A 20,456-nucleotide genomic window follows, 5' to 3' on the forward strand; every position below is an offset into this window, starting at 1 on the left:
ATTTTATATTATTTTAAATCCCACAAGATATTATCACTGTACAGTCATTATTCATTTAGAGTTACTCACATATTTACTCTTTCTTGCCCTTGATTTCTTCCTATATTTCCATCTTTCCTTCTGAAATAATTTTTCTTCTGCATAAGAACTCCATTATTGTTTTTATTTAATACTTCTGCTGAGCATAAATGCTGTCAATTTTTATCTGGAAATAACTTCATTTTGTCTTTATTTTTGAAGGATGTTTTAACTTGAGTATTGATTCGTAGGTTGGCAGTTATTTTCTTCCAGCGCTTGTAAGATGTCATCACATTGTTTTCTGACTTGTGTTTCTGTTGAAAGTTTTTAAACATGTCTTATTGTGTCTTTGACAATAATATCTCTAGCTGCTTTTGAGATACTCTACTTATGTTTGGTTTTCATCAATATACTATAAAATGTTAGGTAGCAGGGTGGGTAATTTCTTTTTTATTTATACTGATTGGGGCTTTATAGCCCTTGAATCAGTGGCTCAATGTCTTTTATTACCTTTGAAAAATTCTTGGCCATTATCTCTTCAGATCGTTTCTGTGCCATTCTTTATCTTCTTTCTGATATTCCAGTTACATGCTTTTCTGTGTAGTCCATCTTTCTTGCTCTGGATGTTTTCTAATAACGTATGTTCCAGCTTATTAATCGTCTTTTCCACTGGATCCACGTGGTTATCAAACCCATGCAGTTAATTCTTAATTTCATTTTGTGTTTGTTCAGTTTTCCCATTTCCATTGGATTCTTTTTTATAGGTTCATGTTCTCTGGTGAAATTCTTCATCTTACCATCCATGTGTTGAACATTTTAGTCCCTTATTTTTTGATCCATTTCTGATGACTCTCTTATCTGGGTCACTTTGAGCTCTATTCTGTTTGTTGTTTTTGATCCTTGACCTGTATCTTAGTATACCGGCTAATTTTATGTTTAAATCATAGATATTATATATTGGAAATTGTAAAGGCCCTGAATGATGTCTGCCATGACTGGATTCAGCCCATACTCTGGAAGACGGCAGAGAAACACGGCACCTATGATGGATTTTAAATGTGTCAAAAAGTTTTTTGATACTCCTCCCTTTAAAAGGTGGGACCTATTTTCCATTTGGGGCTATGCTTAGTGACTCAATTCTAATGAATAGAATATGACAAAAGTGACATTTTTTGAGTAGATCATAAAAGACATTAGCTCCCTTGCTCTCTCAGATCACTTGCTCTGGGGTAAGTTAACTGCCATGTCATGAGGGGACATCAAGCAAGCTATGCAGAGTTCCACGTGGTGAGGTATCCTCCCGATAGTTATGTGAATGAGCCATTTTGGAAGCAGATCCCCAGCCCTGGTCAGATCAGATGACTGCAGCCCTCATCAACATCCTGACTGCAACCTCATGAGAGGCCCTGAGCCAGAATCCCTCAACTCTGCACCACTCCCTGCTTATTTACCCACAGAAACGGAGACAATAGATATGTGGGTTTTTCGCCATTACATTTTTAGGTAAATTGTTACAGAGCAATAGAATTAAGGTTGATCTTCAGTTTCTTATAAAATTTAGTCTTCTCTGATTATCCCCCATTCTTGCTGTACAGCCCTCTAAGTTCCACCAGAAAATTTGGGATATGTCCTATGACTCCACTTCTATTGCTGGTCCTATATTCCAATTTTTTTCCTCAATACCAGTCCACTGTGATTTCAGCCATTTTTTGCTTGGCTTGTTAGCATTCGTGCTTGGCTGACAAATGCCCTGAGGGGAACACAGTGGCAAGTGTCTAGTTCATGTCTCTGTACCCTCTTCTCTGGGATCTTAGTACCTCAAGTCTTGGCTGCCACCACAACTTTCTAATGTCTTCAAGTAGATATTTTTATTTTTTCTTTGTTTACTTAAAAACAATTTTTAAAATATACTCAAGTGTGGGAGTTCCCATTAGAGCTGTACTACATATCAATTCATGTATTTTTGTATACATACAACTTATGTTAACATTTGGAAAAAGATTTAAGAAATTAACTCTTAAAAAAGAAATGTGTTGCTTACCCATTATTATCCTGGCTCTAGAGAAAGCCAGGAGGTTTTATTTATTGTTTTTTCTGATGGTAATGCCATCTATATCTACTAACCATCTATATCTATAGTAATAGTTGGATTTGGAAGTTAAAGCATTTTTCTTTTTAGAATGAGAAGAAAATAGGAAAGGCATTAAGAGCTGAGCTGCAGAAGCTCCTAGAAGAGAAGGTTTATGAACCAGATCATATATTTGATGAAGAAACTTTCTTAAACAGAAAAAATGCCTCTGTGTGCAGTCATTTCTAAAGATGAAAAGTGAGCATCAAAGGTCTAAGGCACCCCAAAACAAACTACTTTGCCAGTATTGATCAAATGAAACATTAATATTGCCTATGTCTTGCATTGAATTTTGTGTGAAGAAATGTTTACAGGGGAAAAAAAGGAATTACCAGCCACAGTATTTTGGGAAATCTTATATTCTTTTGCATGTGGTCTTTTCTATTCTTTATTAAAATTTGCTAATCTTTTTTTTTTTTTTTTTTTTTTTTTTTGAGACAGAGTCTCGCTTTGTTGCCCAGGCCAGAGTGAGTGCCATGGCGTCAGCCTAGCTCACAGCAACCTCAATCTCCTGGCTCAAGCAATCCTCCTGCCTCAGCCTCCCAAGTAGCTGGGACTACAGGCATTCGCCACCATGCCCGGCTAATTTTTTGTATATATATATTAGTTGGCCAATTAATTTCTTTCTATTTATAGTAGAGACGGGGTCTCGCTCTTGCTCAGGCTGGTTTCGAACTCCTGACCTTGAGCAATCCGCCCGCCTCGGCCTCCCAGAGTGCTAGGATTACAGGTGTGAGCCACCGCGCCCGGCCTTTTTTTTTTTTCTTGAGACAGAGTCTCACTTTGTTGCCCAGGCTGGAGTGAGTGCCATGTGTCAGCCTAGCTCACAGCAACCTCAAACTCCTAGACTAAAGAAATCCTCCTACCTTAGCCTCCCGAGTAGCTGGGACTACAGGCATGCGCCACCATGCCCAGCTATGTTTTTCTATATGTATTAGTTGGCCAATTAATTTCTTTCTATTTTTAGTAGAGACGGGGTCTTGCTCTTGCTCAGGCTGGTTTCGAACTCCTGCCCTTGAGCAATCCTCCCACCTCGGCCTCCCGGAGTGCTAGGATTACAGGCGTGAGCCACCACGCTCAGGATAACCATTAACAGTTTTACACACTCATAATTTTTTACATAATGTTAATTGAATGTACTACCTACTGAAAACTACAGAAACAATAAATGTATAGCTTGATGATAAATTTTCAGTCACCTAGTTCAAGAAATACTAATTGCATGCAGCCTGCCTCATACCTTCTCTCCCAGTCACCTATCTCTGCTACTATGCTGACTTAAGTAATCACCATCCTATGTTCTAACACCATAAATTGTTTTTGCTTGCTTTTCACTTTTGTATAAATGGAATCATACTCAGTGTGTCTTGCTGCTTTTACCCTGTGTTATATATCGTGAGATCCATCCATGCTGTTGCTTAGCAGCAATGGTTGGTTCTCATTTGCTGTATAACATCCATCATGTGATACGCCACAATTAAAATCATTCAGTTTATGGTTGGCTGACTCGGTGTCTCACGCCTATAATCATAGCACTCTGGGAGGCCGAGGCGGATGGATTGCTCAAGGTCAGGAAATAGAAGAAATTAATTGGCCAATTAAAAATATATAGAAAAAAATTAGCCGGGCATGGTGGCGTATCCTGTAGTCCCAGCTACTCAGGAGGCTGAGGCAGAAGGCTTGCTTTGAGCCCAGGAGTTTGAGGTTGCTGTGAGCTAGGCTGATGCCATGGCACTCACTCTAGCCTGGGCAACAAAGCAAGACTCTGTCTCAAAAAAGAAAAACAGTTTACGATCATTTGGGTTGTTTGCAAATCAAGGAAATTATCGATAGTGCTGCCGTAAACATTCTTTTACATGTCTTTAGGTTTAATAGATACTGTGAATCAGTTTACCAAAGAAGTTGTACCAAGTTATACTCTCACTATAAGTACATGAGAGTTTTATTATTGCATATCCTTGTCAACACTTGGTATTATCTACCTCTTTCATTTTAGCCATATTGGTATGTAGTATCATATTGTGGTTTTAATTTGTATTTCCTTCTAATAATGAAATTAAGCACATTTTCATGTTTGTTAGTCACTTGGATATCTTTTATGAAGTCTAATATTTTTGCTTCTTTTCATTTTGGGTAGCCTATCTTAAGTTTGTTGTCAGATATATTTATTATAAATATCTTTCCTCACCCTAGTTTTTTGCTTCTATAATGGTGTCTTCATATGAGCTGACTGTACTTAATTTCAGTGTAGTCTTTTTTTCCACAGATTCTACTTTTCTAGTGAATTCTTGAATTTGTTTTAACTGTTTTCTCTGTCTTCCAAATATATAAAACTATTAATCATTCTTATTTTAATGCCCTTTTTTATAACTCCAGTATTTGGGTCATGTATACATCTTTTTCTCCTTTTCTGTCAGTTTCTAGTTATTTGATTCTCTTTGGTGGCATGCTTGATAATTTCTAAAAAATTGTTTAGGCTCTGAAAGGTATCATCTTGCTATAGACAAGGTTCATCTTTTCTTCTGCTTGGCAGATAGAGTAGGGTCTGACAACCTAATCTACTCAGGGAATGGCATAACTTTTTAGGCTTTTAATTCTTTTGGTGTAAGTCTCCTTGTATCTCTAGTTCGCTTTGGTCTCTAAGGCATAGCCCCCTCCATGGATTCCATCTGAAACCTTGGAGTGTTCATGAGGGCTTCTCTACCTTGGTGGTTCGCAAATGTTAATCCTTGCCTCCTAAGTGCAATAAGACTGCCAAAAATTCCCTTTTACTTTTTAAAGTCTTTCTGCTTAGCTTTTTATTTTTATTTTATTTTTATTTTTTTGAGACAGAGTCTCACTTTGTTGCCCAGGCTAGAGTGAGTGCCGTGGTGTCAGCCTGGCTCACAGCAACCTGAAACTCCTGGGCTCAAGCGATCCTCCTGCCTCAGCCTCCCGAGTAGCTGGGACTACAGGCATGCGCCATCATGCCTGGCTAATTTTTTCTATATATATTAGTTGGCCAATTAATTTCTTTCTATTTATAGTAGAGCTGGGGTCTTCCTCTTGCTCAGGCTGGTTTTGAACTCCTGCCCTTGAGCAATCCTCCCGCCTCGGCCTCCCAGAGTGCTAGGATTACAGGCATGAGCCACCACGCCCGGCTTCTGCTTAGTTTTTTATACTCCTGTGTAGCATTACATTTGAAGTACGGTAGCAGCAATTAAAGAAAAATTAAATGAAAAATTTTAGATATTGATAAGGGATTTTGACTATCATATGAATATATGAAAAGAGTTAAAATTTTCTTGTAGTTTAACAACAAAATGTAGTTATCAGTCTTTCATTTAATTCCTGATTACTGTTTCCAGTAGAAAAATTATGTACAGAAGAAATGTGGCAAGTCTTTTTTTGGCCCCCTTCCCCTCCCATTTTTTGTGGCAAGTTTTGTTAGAGGCTAAAGGTGAATGGAAAAATCAAATATTCTTAAAACAGTTGATTTCATAAAATAAATATGCAGAAGTTTTCTGCTTCTGCCAGTGAAGCATGAATAGCTATAGGAATTGATATTTTGCTGTAAACAATTAAAAAATGGGACTGTTAAACAATGAGCTCAGCATTATTCCTCAAAGAAGGGAAACAAATAAAATGAGCCCTACCATTGTCCCAGGCTGCTGCGTGGGGACATTTTACAGGTCAAAGATTAGCAATGGAGAGATCCCAAACAGATACTGTCAACATACACGTCATGTTCAGCAGTGTAGAGGAAAACATGAACTTGAGAGAAATGGAAGATACTAATATAGAAGACCCACGTTGAACTTTATTAATAGATGAAATGAACTTGTAGAATGAAAAAGATGACTAAATTGAAAAGTTGAGTGGATACAATTAACAGTAATTAGTGCTCTAAAAAGAAAATCAGTGAAATAGGAACAGAAACTGTTTAAACTAAAACACGAGGAAAAAGACTATAAAAACAATGCATGAGAAACTTATGGAACAGAATCAAGCAATCTAATATATATTACTGGAATATCACTAAAGAGCAGAAAAAATATTTGAAAATATAATGAAATTTTTCCATATTTGATCCAAACTCAACCCATAAATGTAAAAAAAAGCTAACAATTTCCAAGCAATAGAAACATAAAACCATACAAAGCCACATCATATCAGATTACTGAAAGTCGGTGATGATTACAAAATCTTAAAAAAATAACCAGAGAGAGAAAAGACATCACATAGAAAGGAATAAGAAATAAGAATGGCAGCAGACTTCTTAACAGTACGCCATGCAAACTAGAAGAAATCTCTAAAATCCTGAGATGGAGAGGTATCTCTAAAGCAATGAAAGTTAAAAGTAAAATATATATCTCATACTATTTCTCTCTAGCACTTCTGTGTACAGGCAACAATTGGAATTGGAAATGTAGAATCAATATTATTTACAATAACAGAACATATGATATACTTAAGGAAAAACTATATATAAATGTAATGAGGTATTACTGAAGAAATTAAAGACGACCTAAATGGTGAGATACGCAACTTTAAGGAATCAGAAAATTCATTATTGTTAAGATGTCAATTCAGCCCAAATTGTTCTGTACATTGAATGCAGTCCTAATCAAAATCCTAGGAGCCTTTTTGGTAAAAGGTAACAGACTGATTGAAAATTTATATGAAAATGTAACGACCTAGAAGATGAAAACAATATTTAAAATAAGAGCAAAGTTGGGAGACTTACTGTACCCAAGTTCAAGACTTCTTATAAAGCTGTAGGAAAAGACAATGGTTTTGACATAGGATAGATAACAGATAAGTGGACAGACTAAAGAATACACATGTGGTCCAATGGCTTACAATAAGCATGCCATGGTAATTTAATAAAAAGTTTTTCAACAAATGTTGCTGGACTAATTACAAGAAAAGGTGAACTCCAGCACTTACTTCACACCATATACAAAAATTAACTCAAAATGGATTGTAGACCTAAATACAAACACTAAGAATAGAAGGCATCTACAAGAAAATGGTATAATTATGCTGTGTAGAAAACTGATACAGAATTTTAGGCCTGGCACGATGGCTCACGCCTGTAATCCTAGCACTTTGAGAAGCCAAGGCGGGTGGATCCTTTGAGTTCAGGAGTTCGAGACCAGTCTGAGCGAGAGTGAGACCCGTCTCTACTAAAAATAGAAAGAAATTAGCTGGATAGCTAAAAATATATAGAAAAAATTAGCCGGGCATGGTGGCGCATTGCCTGTAGTTCCAGCTACTTGGGAGGCTGAGGCAGGAGGATTGCTTGAGCCCAGGAGTTTGAGGTTGCTGTGAGCTAGGCTGATGCCACAGCACTCTACCTAGCCCAGGCAACAGAGTGAAACTCTGTCTCAAGAAGAAAAAAAGAAGGAAAATTGATATAGGATTTTAATGAGCTTAATTAAATTTGTCTTAAGGTTTTCTTAAAATTCTAACTTAAAATATCAGAGTAGTGTCAGGGTTTTTTTTAATAGCTTTATTACATTCTTCAGTCTTTAAAAGCCAGTGTCTTAATGGGTTTCTTTCAGTTGTACATTTCATTTTATGAAGGCAAGTTTCTGTTCTCAAGTGATAATTTGTGTATTTTATACATTTATGTCTATTGTATATTTATACATTTTGTATTTGGATTCACTGTGAGTCAATCCCTACTCAATTTTATGGGTCTACTATTGGATTTTCATGAAATTTTGGTCATATTGAATTGGTAATACCTGGGGTTTCTTTGGTGTTTTATTTTAAGATTGCCATTTCCTCAAAAATTGTTCAGTAAACATGTTATGGAAAGTTAAGCTAGAGGAACTCTAACCACTAATTGCATGTTTAAGCCTGATGATGCATGTTTAGTTTATTTTTGTTTTTAATTTTTTTTATTTTAGTAACAATGATGATGTTATGTTGATTTCTGTGGAAAGTCCTAATTTGACAACTTCAATTACATCAGATCCAACAGGTATCTTAAGTTGATTAGAATATGATCATCAAATTAGAAAGCCTTAAATCAATGTTTGTTTAAAATAATTGAATATCATAAGTTTTAAATGTACTCAAAAATGTTCTAACTTTTAATTAATATTACCTAAATAAATGATTTCTTACTATAATTGACATTTCTTTTTAACCTTGTGTTTTATTAGCTTATGGCCTATTTTGTTACTGTGTTTAGCGACTTTGCAAGTTATAAAACTACTTAGCTTTCACATACACTATTTTTAATTGTTTGCCTTGGCCTTCTGTTGGTGGTAGTGGTGGTTTGCTTTTTGCACTTTTTTTTGTATTAAGTTTTCTCATAGTCTACTCGAGATTTAAACTTTAATTTCTTTGATTGTTTTTAACACTTTTGTTGCTTTTTAGAGTTTGTGTCTTACCACACTTACATAAAGAATTTTAACCTGAAATTTCCAATGATAACTTTTTCCTTTCTTAAAATAGCCATCTTGTTTGGCTCATAATTTCTCATCCAAAATTTTCCATTTTCTTTTCTTTTCTTTTTTTTTTTTCTTTCTTTTTTTTTTTTTTTTTTTGAGACAGACTCTCACTCTTTTGCTCGGGCTAGAGTGCCATGGCATCAGCCTAGCTCACAGAAACCTCAAACTCCTGGGCTCAGGCGATCCTTCTGCCTCAGCCTCCTGGGTAGCTGGGACTACAGGCATGTGCCACCATGCCTGGTTAATTTTTTCTATACTTTTACTTGGCCAATTAATTTCTTTCTATTTTTAGTAGAGAGGTGGTCTCGCTCAGGCTGGTCTTGAATTCCTGACCTTGAACGATCCTCCTGCTTCAGCCTTCTAGACTGCTAGGATTACAGTTGTGAGCCACCACACCCGGCCCCATAATTTCCCATTTTCATTTCATTTTTTTTACTGTATTGTAGTTATATGCATCTTAATTTCAGAAAGCTTTGCCGATACTTTATTGTCCTGACAGTTTGGGCTGTTGAGATTGTAAATCAGAGAGTTACTAAAAAGTTGTTAATCATTTATCTGACACTTCCTACTGGTTCCAGGAAGAGTGCTTCTTAGCTATCTCAGGCAATTTATTCTAAAGATACTGTGAATACAAAATGTGCATTTTCAAGTGTATTTTCTCAAATACTAAAATCATTTTCAGGTTTTAAAAAAAAGGGTTACTAATAAAATTATAAAGAAGGGAAAAAATCTTTTGGCTCAAAAAATCTACCTTTTTTAAAAGTTGGATCATCAACCTTTAGAATAGGTAAAGTCAATTGAGTTACTTTTTATGATTATATAATTAGCATCGCATTGTGTTTCAGCATTCATATATTACAAAGTTCATAAATTGTTTAATAAGCTTGTCAAATATATTAATATTTCAATAATTTTCTTTTCAGATATTAGAAAAATTATGTCAGGAAATTCCAGCGATCCACCTAATGCTGAAACTGAAGTTACGGTGGGTAATAAATATTGTCTGAATACTGCTCATTTAAATATGTTAGTTATAGGAACTTTAGTGTTTGCTACATGTTGGAGGACTTAAGTCATTCTTTAGGTGATTCATTCTCTGAGAAATTAGTGTCTGACTAGTTAGCCTAACCAGGTTCCAATTTAGCTTACACATTGAAAAGCAGACAGCTAATGATGAACATATTTCACAAACATATTCATTTATTAAATTCATTTAGACTCTGCCTAGTCATAGTCTCAGAAACCAGTCTTTTATAAGAGCTTTTTTTCCATAGTAGTTTCATAGGAAAGTAAACCATAAGATATTTAGAGAATGTTCAATCTCTTGTTTCTAAATGATACTTATGTGTTTCATTTTTAAAAAACATTTTTAGCTATTCAAGCTCAAACCTTATTTTTTAAACAATTTTTTAGGCTGTACAGAAGAAACTTGTTTCTGTAATTGATTTGACAAGAGAAGGCCTATCTAACTATAACACAGGTAAAAGATTTTTTAATTTTTCTGTTTGTTAAAAAAGGGAAGGGTAACAAATCAAAACTCACTGGACCCACTTATGGAGTTTGTTTTAATATGTTAGTGTACATTTTGTTTATAGTTCTACGCAATTTTACTGTGCGTGGATTCGTGTAACTACCGCCATAATCAAAGTACAGAACTATTCTGTACATTTATAGCCACACCTACCTCCTGCCCCCTAATCCCTGGTAAACACTAATCTGTTTTCATCACTATGATTACATTATTTCACAAATATAATATTAGTTTTATAATACAATATGTGTCTTTCTGAGATCGGGTTCTTTCACTCAGCATAATTTTCTTGAGGGTCATCCACATTGTTGTTGCTATGTATCAGTAGTGTTTCCGTTTATTGCCATGAGTAGCCCACGGTGTGGATATATCATAATTTGTTTATCCATTCACCCACTGATTTTTTTTTTCTTCAAAAATAAAAATATTTTCTTTTCCTGCACTCCTTTTTGAGAATCCATTCACCCGTTGAAAGACATCTGGGTTGTTTGGGGTTATTATAATCTCTTTTATTCTTGTGGTACACACTTTTTTTCTGTAACCATTACAACAGCAGCTGAGAGGATACACACAGAAACAGGTCTGGGACATGACATCAAAATGTAGAGGGAGAATGACAAAACAGTGTCCTTTTTCTCAGATTTTAGTCAAAAAAAGTAAAATATAATCATCTGGGGCTGGGAACCAGTTATAAGGCCTCATCAAAATATTATGAAAAATATTGGCCAGGCTAGGTGGCTCACGCCTGTAATCCTAGCACTCTGGGAGGCCGAGGCAGGCAGATTGCTCAAGGTCAGAAGTTCAAAACCAGCCTGAGCAAGAGCGAGACCCCGTCTCTACTATAAATAGAAATAAATTAATTGGCTAACTAAAATATATATAGAAAAAATTAGCCGGGCATGGTGGTACATGCCTGTAGTCCCAGCTACTTGGGAGGCTGAGGCAGCAGGATTACTTGAGCCCAGGAGTCTGAGGTTGCTGTGAGCTAGGCTGACGCCACGGCACTCACTCTAGCCTGGGCAACACAGCGAGACTCTGTCTCAAAAAAATATATATATATGAAAAATATAAACCCACATGTCCAAGATGTTCAATAAATTCCAAATAGAAAGGCAATCAAATGACATTATTAAAAGGATTGGAGAAAATTACTGTCAACCTAGAATTCTATATCTAGCAAATATGTCTTTTAAAAATGGAAGAATATCTGCTGAAAAACTGTTAAAAAAAGAAAAAAAATAAAAATGGAAGAAAATTAAGACTTTTTCAGATAAACAATTTATTGCCAGCAGATCTTTGCTATCAGAAATGAAGATCTTTAAGTAACAGTAAAATGATAAAAGATGGAAAGTGGGTCTACATAAAAGAATATAACACCTATTGTAAAGTTTGTGTAGAAGTTTATATATGACAGTAGTTGTACCAAAGATGATCAGAGGAACAAAAGTATGCTGTTTTAAGGGTCTTTACATTGTATGAGAGTGGAGTAGTATTTGAAAGTAAACTATGATAAGTTAAAGATATATATGGTAATGCCTAGAGCAACAGTTTTTCCTTCAAGTGGAAGTAGAGTTAATAAACCAATAGTGGAGATAAAACAATTTAAAAAATATTCAATCCGAGAGAAGCCACAAACAAGCAGACAGAACAAATGAGACTAACAGAATAAAAGGGCGAAATTACAGAGTTAAACTTCACTATACTGATAATAAATGTAAATGGTCTAAACACTCCATTAAAAAGCAGACATTGTTAGACTGGATAACGAATTAATAGTCAACTATATGATTAAGAGATGTGCTTTATTTTATTTTGTTTTATTTTTTTGAGACAGAGTCTCACTCTGTTTCCCAGGCTAGAGTGAGTGTCGTGGAGTCAGCCTAGCTCACAGCAACCTCAAAACTCCAGGGCTCAAGCAATGCTGCTGCCTCAGCCTCCCGAGTACCTGGGACTACGGGCATGCGCCACCATGCCCAGCTAATTTTTTGTATATATATTAGTTGGCCAATTAATTTCTTTTTACTTATAGAGACGGGGTCTCACTGTTGCTCAGGCTGGTTTCGATCTGACCTCGAGCAATCCGCCCGCCTTGGCCTCTCAGAGAGCTAGGATTACAGACCTGAGCCACCGTGCCCAGCCAGAGATGTGCTTCAAATATAAATACGCAAATACATTAAAGAGGATAGAAGATAAACCATGTAAAAGGATGCAAACACTAATTATAAGAAAGTTAGAGTGGCTGTATTATTGGACAAATATACTTCAGAATAAGTAATAAGAAAGGCTGTTTCATAATGATAAAGCAGGTATTTCATCAAAAAGAGTAGGCCGGGTGCAGTGGCTCACGCCTATAATCCTAACACACTGGGAGGCCCGAGGCGGGAGGGTTGCTTGAGGTCAGGAGTTCGAAACCAGCCTGAGCAAGAACGAGACCCCGTCTCTACTATAAATAGAAATTAATTGACCAACTAATATATATAGAAAAAATTAGCTGGGCATGGTGGCACATGCCTGTAGTCCCAGCTACTCGGGAGGCTGAGGCAGCAGGATTGCTTGAACCCAGGAGTTTGAGGTTGCTGTGAGCTAGCTAGGCTGATGTCCGGCACTCACCCTAGCCTAGGCAACAAAGCGAGACTCTGTCTCAAAAAAAGTACACTACATGTATATGCACTCACTAGTGGAGCTTCAAAATACCTGATGCAAAATTGATAGGAATGAAATGATAAATAGAAAAATAATTATAATTAGTAATTAGAGATTCCAGTACTCCTCAGTACTTGATGCAATTTGTAGACAAAGACAATAAGGCCTAAGCAACAGTATCAACCAGTATAACCTAATTAACATTTATAGAACACTAAACTCCATCATAATAGAATTCTTTTAAATGCATATGAAACCTGCAATAAGAGCTTAGGGTCTTGTAAAACAAGTCCCAGTATATAGAAAAGGATTGTAATCATACAGAATATATTCTCTCCTTTTTTTTTTTTGAAACAAGAGTCTCCCTTTGTTGCCCAGGCTAGAGTGAGTGCCGTGGCGTCAGCCTCGCTCACAGCAACCTCAAACTCCTTGGCTCAAGCAATCCTACTGCCTCAGCCTCCCGAGTAGCTGGGACTACAGGCATGCGCCACCATGCCTGGCTAATTTTTTCTATATATATTAGTTGTCCAATTAATTTCTTTCTATTTATGGTAGAGACGGGGTCTCGCTCTTGCTCAGGCTGGTCTCGAACTCCTTACCTCAAGCAATCTTCCCGCCTCGGCTTCCCAGAATGCTAGGACTACAGCTGTGAGCCACTGCGCCTGGCCCAGAGTATATTCTCTGACACAACAGAATTAAATGAGTAGTTTATAACAGAGATAGCTAGAAAATCCCAAAATATTTGAAAATGAAATACACTTCTTAATAACCTCATGAGCCAAAGAAGAAATCTAAAAGTGAAATTAGAAAATGCTCTGAACTGAATGAAAAGAAAAGCAAACATATCAGACTTTGTGGAATGCAGCAAAAGCAGGTCTTAGAGGGAAATTACTAGCATTAAATGTTTATATTAGAAAAATTAGAAGATCTAAAATGAATGTATGATGCTAAGAGAAGAGTAAATTAGACCCAAAGCAAGTAGGTGACACTTTATTAAATCTAAGGGGTTGGCAAATAAGCACAGGAACATATCCTCAACATCATTATTCATTAGAGAAATTAAGACATGATACTGCTACATACCCAAAAGAATGACCAAAATGAAAACTACTGAAAACATGAAGTGTTGGTGAGGATGGTAGAACAACCTTGGATTCTCATTATTTTCATTCAGATACGAATGTAAAATCACCTTTGAAGTAGTTTAGCAGTTTTCTTAAAACATTAACTATACCTTTACTATATGACTTTATATTTTACTCTTTTAAGTATTTACCAAAAAGAAATGAAAACCTACATCTACCACAGAGTTTTATACACTTGTTCATAGCAGCTTTATTCCTAATTGAGAACTAGAAACAGTCCAAGTGTCTGTCAACAGGCAAGTGGATAGATTGTGGAATTAGCTATACAACTAAACACTAAATAAATATAAGTGAACAAAATGTTGATATATGCAACTACATGTTCCATATATGCTTCAGAAACATGCTGGGGAAAATAATTGTACATGTTATGTTATTCAATTTATATGAAATTTTAGAAAAGACATGTAATCTTTAGTGACAATACACAAGTGGTTTCGTGGAGTTAGTGGTGAGAGGGATTGACTGAGAAGGGGACATTAAACAACTTTTGGGTTAATAATGTTCTGTGTTTGTATTTTGGTGATTGTTTCCCAAATGTTTATATATATTTGTCAAAATTCAAAGAACTGCATACTTAAAATGGGTATAAATTATAGATTATGTCTCAATAGATCACTTCAAAAATACAAACTTTAAAAGCCATGCTTTCTTTGTTGAGAGTTCTCTTAAAAAAACAAAACAAAACCTTGTTTTGGCATTGTAGCTCAGTTGTAATCCCGACACTTCGGGAGGTGAGGAGGTTAACCATAACCTGCAGATTATGATTTTACAAATCTAGTTCTAGTTAATTAAACCAGTATGAAAAGGCAGTACAGATTCTCTTAGATTAAGACCATAAAGTCATTTAATTCTTCTGGAAAGATTTTTTTAATGCCAGTGAATAAAAAGACTTATAAATTTACCTTTGAAACATAATGCAGAATCTTGTTCATCCTTATCAGTCAAAATAAAAATAATTTAATTTTGGGATTCATAAAGCACATTAAATAGTTATATCACTAGTCATGCAATGGACCTAAAATGGTTTTACTGCTTCTTAGATATGTTCAAATTTCTGGCACTTTCAGTTATCCAACTCTAATACTTTCTACCATGAAGCCCCTTTTCTTATCTATATTTATTCTCCCCAGTTTTTTTTTTTTGTTGTTGTTTTGAGACAGAGTCTCGCTTTGTTGCCTAGGCTAGAGTGAGTGCCATGGCGTCAACCTAGCTCACAGCAACCTCAAACACCTGGGCTCAAGCAATCCTGCTGCCTCAGCCTCCCGAGTAGATGGGACTACAGGCATGTGCCACCATGCCCGGCCAACTTTTTCTATATATATTAGTTGGCCAATTAGTTTCTTTCTATTTATAGTAGAGACGGGGTCTCGCTCTTGCTCAGGATGGTTTTGAACTCCTGACTTCGAGCAATCCGCTGGCCTGGGCCTCCCAGAGAGCTAGGATTACAGGCGTGAGCCACCGCACCCGGCCTCCGGTTTTTAAACCATTCTTGTGCCTACTTCCACCTTCTTTCTTTCCCTCCCACCCCCTTTTTTTCTGCCCACCCCCTTTCTTCCTCTCACCGTCTCTCTCTTCCATTTTCCTTTCTGTCCCTCTCTCCTCCCCATCCTTTTCCCCAGGCCACAGTTTATACCTAATTCCCTCCAGATTAACACAGACCCTATCAGAGATTTCTTTAACTTTGAGAAAAAAGAAAAAGAAAAGGAAAGGAAGAAAACTTCTAGCCTGCATGATTCTTAGTTTGAATTCCTAGGACTTATGTGTCTCATATTCATACATGATTATAAATGTCTCTGTTTTTGTGGATATCTTTGACCTACTAGAAGAAAATTTGCCTCTAAGATCATTGAACAGGGATCCCTCTCCTATGTGTAGATGTACCTAGTTCCTGGTTGCATAATGACCAAAGTATTTACCTTAAGAAGGGAATTTCTGTCACCCTAAAGGAAAATTTTCTGGATTTGTTACCTTTGGGCCTTATCAAAAGTGTATCTTCATATTTCACAGTCTTGTAAGTTTAGTTCACATTTATTTACTATCCAAGAGTTAAAAGTATTTGCTTAAAGGCTATGGAATTATTACAGATAAATTTTACTTTTTAAACTTTGTATTGTTCACAGAACATCCAGTATCCACCCTGGAATCACCTTCAAAAGCTGTTTTAAACTCAAAAGAAACAACCCTAGCCACACAAAATGCAGCCCAGGTACTGATATGAATTGCTCTGTATCAGCTATTCATTCCAAATTGAGTGGGAAGTACCTTATTTTACTCTGAAGAAATATTTGAGTCACATTTCAGCTTAAAAAAACACTTTAATGTGCTTTTAAAAATGTGCTATTGGCCGGGCGCGGTGGCTCACGCCTGTAATCCTAGCTCTCTGGGAGGCCGAGGCGGGCGGATTGCTCAAGGTCAGGGGTTCAAAACCAGCCTGAGCAAGAGCGAGACCCCATCTCTACTATAAATAGAAAGAAATTAATTGGCCAACTGACATATATATATATAAAAAAATTAGCCGGGCATGGTGGTGCATGCCTGTAGTCCCAGCTACTCAGGAGGCTGAGGCAGAAGGATCGTTCGAGCCCAGGAGTTTGAGGTTGCTGTGAGCTTGGCTGACGTCACGGCACTCACTGTAGCCTGGACAACAAAGCAAGACTCTGTCTCAAAAAAAAAAGAAAGTGCTATTGTGAATCTACTTACACAATTAAAATAATTCAATTCAATTTTACACTACAGGAATTTAAAAACATTTTTTTCATCCAACAAATTGGATAAGCATTTTTTTTTTTTTTTTTTTTTTTTGAGACAGTCTCACTTTGTTGCCCAGGCTAGATAGAGTGAGTGCCGTGGCGTCAGCCTGGCTCACAGCAACCTCAATCTCCTGGGCTCAGCGATCCTCCTGCCTCAGCCTCCCGAGTAGCTGGGACTACAGGCATGTGCTACCATGCCCGGCTAATTTTTTTTTTCTATATATGTTAGTTGACCAATAAATTTCTTCCTATTTTTTTTTTTTTATAGTAGAGATGGGGTCTCGCTCAGGCTGGTTTTGAGCTCCTGATCTTGAGTAATCTGCCTGCCTCGGCCTCCCAGAGTGGTAGGATTACAGGCGTGAGCCACCGCGCCCAGGCAGCCTCACATAATTCTTGAAATATCCTTTTATTATTCTTACAAAAGGATTGAAGAATGGGAAATACATATTTTTACAACTGCTGTTGACCACTTTAAAATAATTGATACCCACCAAGCCAGCTTGCTTAACTTTTTTACAAATGTGTTTTTAGGTTCTTGAGTCCTTTGAGCACCTGCCACCTCTCCCAGAACCACCACCACTACTACCTGAACTGGTGGACAAAATCCGAGACACACTTCCTCCCCAGAAGCCTGAGCTCAAAGTGAAACGGGTTTTGAGACCCAGGGGCATTGCCCTGACTTGGAACATCACCAAAATCAATCCCAAGTGTGCTCCTGTGGAAAGCTACCACCTCTTCCTGTGTCATGAGATCCCTAATAATAAGCTGATTTGGAAGAAAATCGGAGAAATTAAAGCTTTACCACTCCCGATGGCATGTACTTTATCTCAATTTTTAGCTTCCAACAAATACTATTTTACTGTCCAATCAAAAGACATTTTTGGGCGATATGGACCATTTTGTGATATAAAATGTATCCCTGGGTTTTCTGAAAATCTTACCTAAAGTCTTTAATAATTACATATTATACTACATGTTTTGTTTTTTTTATATTGGAGTCATTTGTTTACAATATTATACTAAGACTATTTGTCATTTTTAAAGGCCAGTTCAGATTGTGAACCCTTTGTATAGGGACAGTCCTATATGTTGTAAATGGCTTATAGTTTCATGAATTTCTGATTTGTATTAAATGTGTACTTACCATGGATATGTTATAAAAGCTACATTATCATGGACCCATATCACTAAGGTATATTATGAACAATACCTTCGGTGACTATGGAGCTGCTGCTTATATTAGAAGCTGTAGGATACAAGCAGCCACTGTCTCCTATGGACAGCCTTCCCACTTGTGGTCAGTTTAGCTACAGGAAAATTGCCTCTTTACTGAGGCCAGATCATCCCTGGGGTGCCTCTCCACCAAGATTTTGTAAAAATATCTTCCCTTGGGCGCCTCTCTTCTTTTTTTATGTTTGTTTTTTTTTTTTTTTTTTTTTTTTTTTGCTATGTCATTCGGGAAAATAGTCTGGAGGTTTTCCCTAAATCTGTTTGTAGACTTAGATGAAATAAAATTTGTTAAACATTGTGTGCTGTGTACACAAAACCATACAGTATCTCATATAAAAGCATTATCCACCCTGTTTCAGCTGAGGAGAAGAATTGTCCACCTTAGATTTATGGCTTTAATTTGCTGATTCCTAAGTACTACCCTTTGCTCATTTTCCAGCTGCTATCAGTACTCAGAGAACATAACACTAAGGATTTTATGCATACCTCTACCTGCAGGAACACTGAAGTGAAGCTGTGACTCTTATGAGCAGCTCAGGAAACTCTGAACATGTGCACAGAGACTCGATAAGTATAAGTCAGGGCCCAGTAGAGGCAAACTTTGGGTAACTAATACTGGGGTGTTGAGAAACAAAAATAGCCTTCACGCTGTGCAAGAGTGGCATTGTTTTCTGGTACCTAGTGAATGTTCAGGCCTCAGAGGCTCTGAGATTTAAAAAATGAACAGGGAATGATTTTCCTTGGCATTTTGTAAATGCCTTCACATCTTTAGTAATAAATTTTTTTTTTTTCAGTCTCCTGTGTCTTTACTTTATAAAAAAACATTTTGTATGACTGAAAGATCCAGATTCTGAACTGTTGAGAGGAATTGTCCTCTGTGAGGTTTCGTTTCAGGCTCACAGCAGTGAAGAGTATCCTATAGCAGAACAAGGAACTCGTCCTGGGTGAGGATTTCACCCTTGGGTTGACATGGACAAGTGAAGCCCAAAGACCTGACATCATAAGACCTTGGTGCCCATCACCAAGGTGAAACCACTTCCCCAACCAGCAGGCATTTGGAAAGAGGTTGGGTGCACAAGTCTCAAGCGGATGAGCCTTCACGATCACAAGAAGAGGGAGAAAGGTTGATTGCAGACATCTTAGAGGAGGTGAATCAAGAAGCGTCAAAGCATCATTACTAGCCTTTTGGAGAGAGAGGCAGGGCAAGGTTCTCAACCATTAACTTGTCAATGACCCTAACCCTAAGGACAAAAGTCATGCCAGCAGCCCCAGTACATAGCGCAGAGAACTAACACCCCCACTAACCCCATGATGTAGTGCTTACTGTTCTTTTAGTGGGAAGCCAAACTTAACCAAGTGAAAGTTGAATATATTGGGGAAAGGTCATAGGCTGGCTCATGGAATCACCAGGAAGCCTAGAGAATTGGGCTTAGAAGATAACATGGGCAGGGGTGGGTATGATGCTTTGCAACAACCCAATGAAGTTTCAAACCTAAGATAGTTTATGCAATTAATATTCTACCACACCATATGTCAGGCATTTTATGCCCATTTTAAAGCTGTAGAAACAGGCCTGGGGAGCTTAGAACATTGCCAAAGGTCACAGAAACCTAGCCCCGTGGTTCCTCAGTTCATGCTGCAGACATGAACTGTGGGAACTGGTCTGACAGAACAGGAAGAATTCACCACTGTCCTTGCTGTCTTGTGGCTCCAGATTGAAACCACAGACACAGTCTGATTGGTTTATCCTAAGGCGCATGTCTAAGCTATAAGGTGATAGGACAGCAAGCCTCTGGCATTTCTGATCTTCTGTAAGAAGTATACTCTGAAACCTTTAACAGGATTTCCTTCTCTGGCTGGTTCAAGGTTAGCATTGATCGTAAGACATTTCCTGAGATTTGGAGAGAAGTGAGGCAGCACCACATTTGGAAGAACAATGCAGGACATCAGAGGGTGACAGCCAGTAACACTTGTTGCTGATCTGATCTATTGGTCCCCGGGCCTGCAGCACCTACAGCTGCTGCCAGGGCCACCGCCAGCCTGTCCAAACACAGGGCACAGATGTGCTGCTGCACGCCTCTCCCACAGTGCACGATCTTCCTCTCTGACAGCCTGCCTGGCTGGCTGAGACTGAGGCTGACTCCACGCTCAACGCTAGACATGGCACAGTTTGCCCAGCCTTCTGCACCTGCTGTCACTAGATCAAGTCTAGCCCCGTAAGACATTCCTTGTCATATAGCATGGATGCAAGATCCCAAGACCCAGGAAGAGCAGCCTTGCTCCACGGAATTGAGTAGGCAGTAGCTTGCTAGGCTGTCCTAGAAAGCAGCACATCCCATTCGTGGTGCCGTGGAATGTGGACTTCACAAACACATCCTTGGGTCTAAAACTTAGTTCCAACACTTAACTGATTCGGGTAACTTGTTTTATGAGTCTACTTTCTCTCAGTGTGTAAAGTGAAGGTAGTGCTGACCTACATTTTTTTTTTTTTTTTTTTTTTTTTTTGAGATTGAGTCTCACTTTGTTGCCCAGGCTAGAGTGAGTGGTGCGGCGTCAGCCTAG

General features: G+C 37.5%; 1 protein-coding gene across 5 annotated transcripts in view; it reads left to right on the forward strand.

The window, feature by feature from the left end:
• ATF7IP2 (activating transcription factor 7 interacting protein 2) overlaps positions 1-19,139 on the forward strand; it is a 54,873-nt gene extending 35,734 nt beyond the window's left edge. For 3 of the 5 annotated variants that reach the window (XM_012785078.3, XM_012785086.3, XM_075995098.1), the window contains 5 exons: positions 8,044-8,117; positions 9,516-9,577; positions 10,006-10,072; positions 16,035-16,120; positions 17,196-19,139. In XM_012785078.3, coding sequence (XP_012640532.1) covers positions 8,044-8,117; positions 9,516-9,577; positions 10,006-10,072; positions 16,035-16,120; positions 17,196-17,609 — 703 coding nt within the window. In that variant the 3' untranslated portion in view covers positions 17,610-19,139. Of the gene's footprint in view, positions 1-8,043; positions 8,118-9,515; positions 9,578-10,005; positions 10,073-16,034; positions 16,270-17,195 lie in introns of those variants that run through there. The other 2 variants (XM_012785115.3, XM_075995099.1) reach the window with 2 other exon arrangements.
• The last annotated feature ends 1,317 nt before the right edge of the window (positions 19,140-20,456 follow it).

Source organism: Microcebus murinus, chromosome 19 (assembly GCF_040939455.1).
Source record: "Microcebus murinus isolate Inina chromosome 19, M.murinus_Inina_mat1.0, whole genome shotgun sequence".
NCBI classification, from domain to species: Eukaryota; Metazoa; Chordata; class Mammalia; order Primates; family Cheirogaleidae; genus Microcebus; species Microcebus murinus.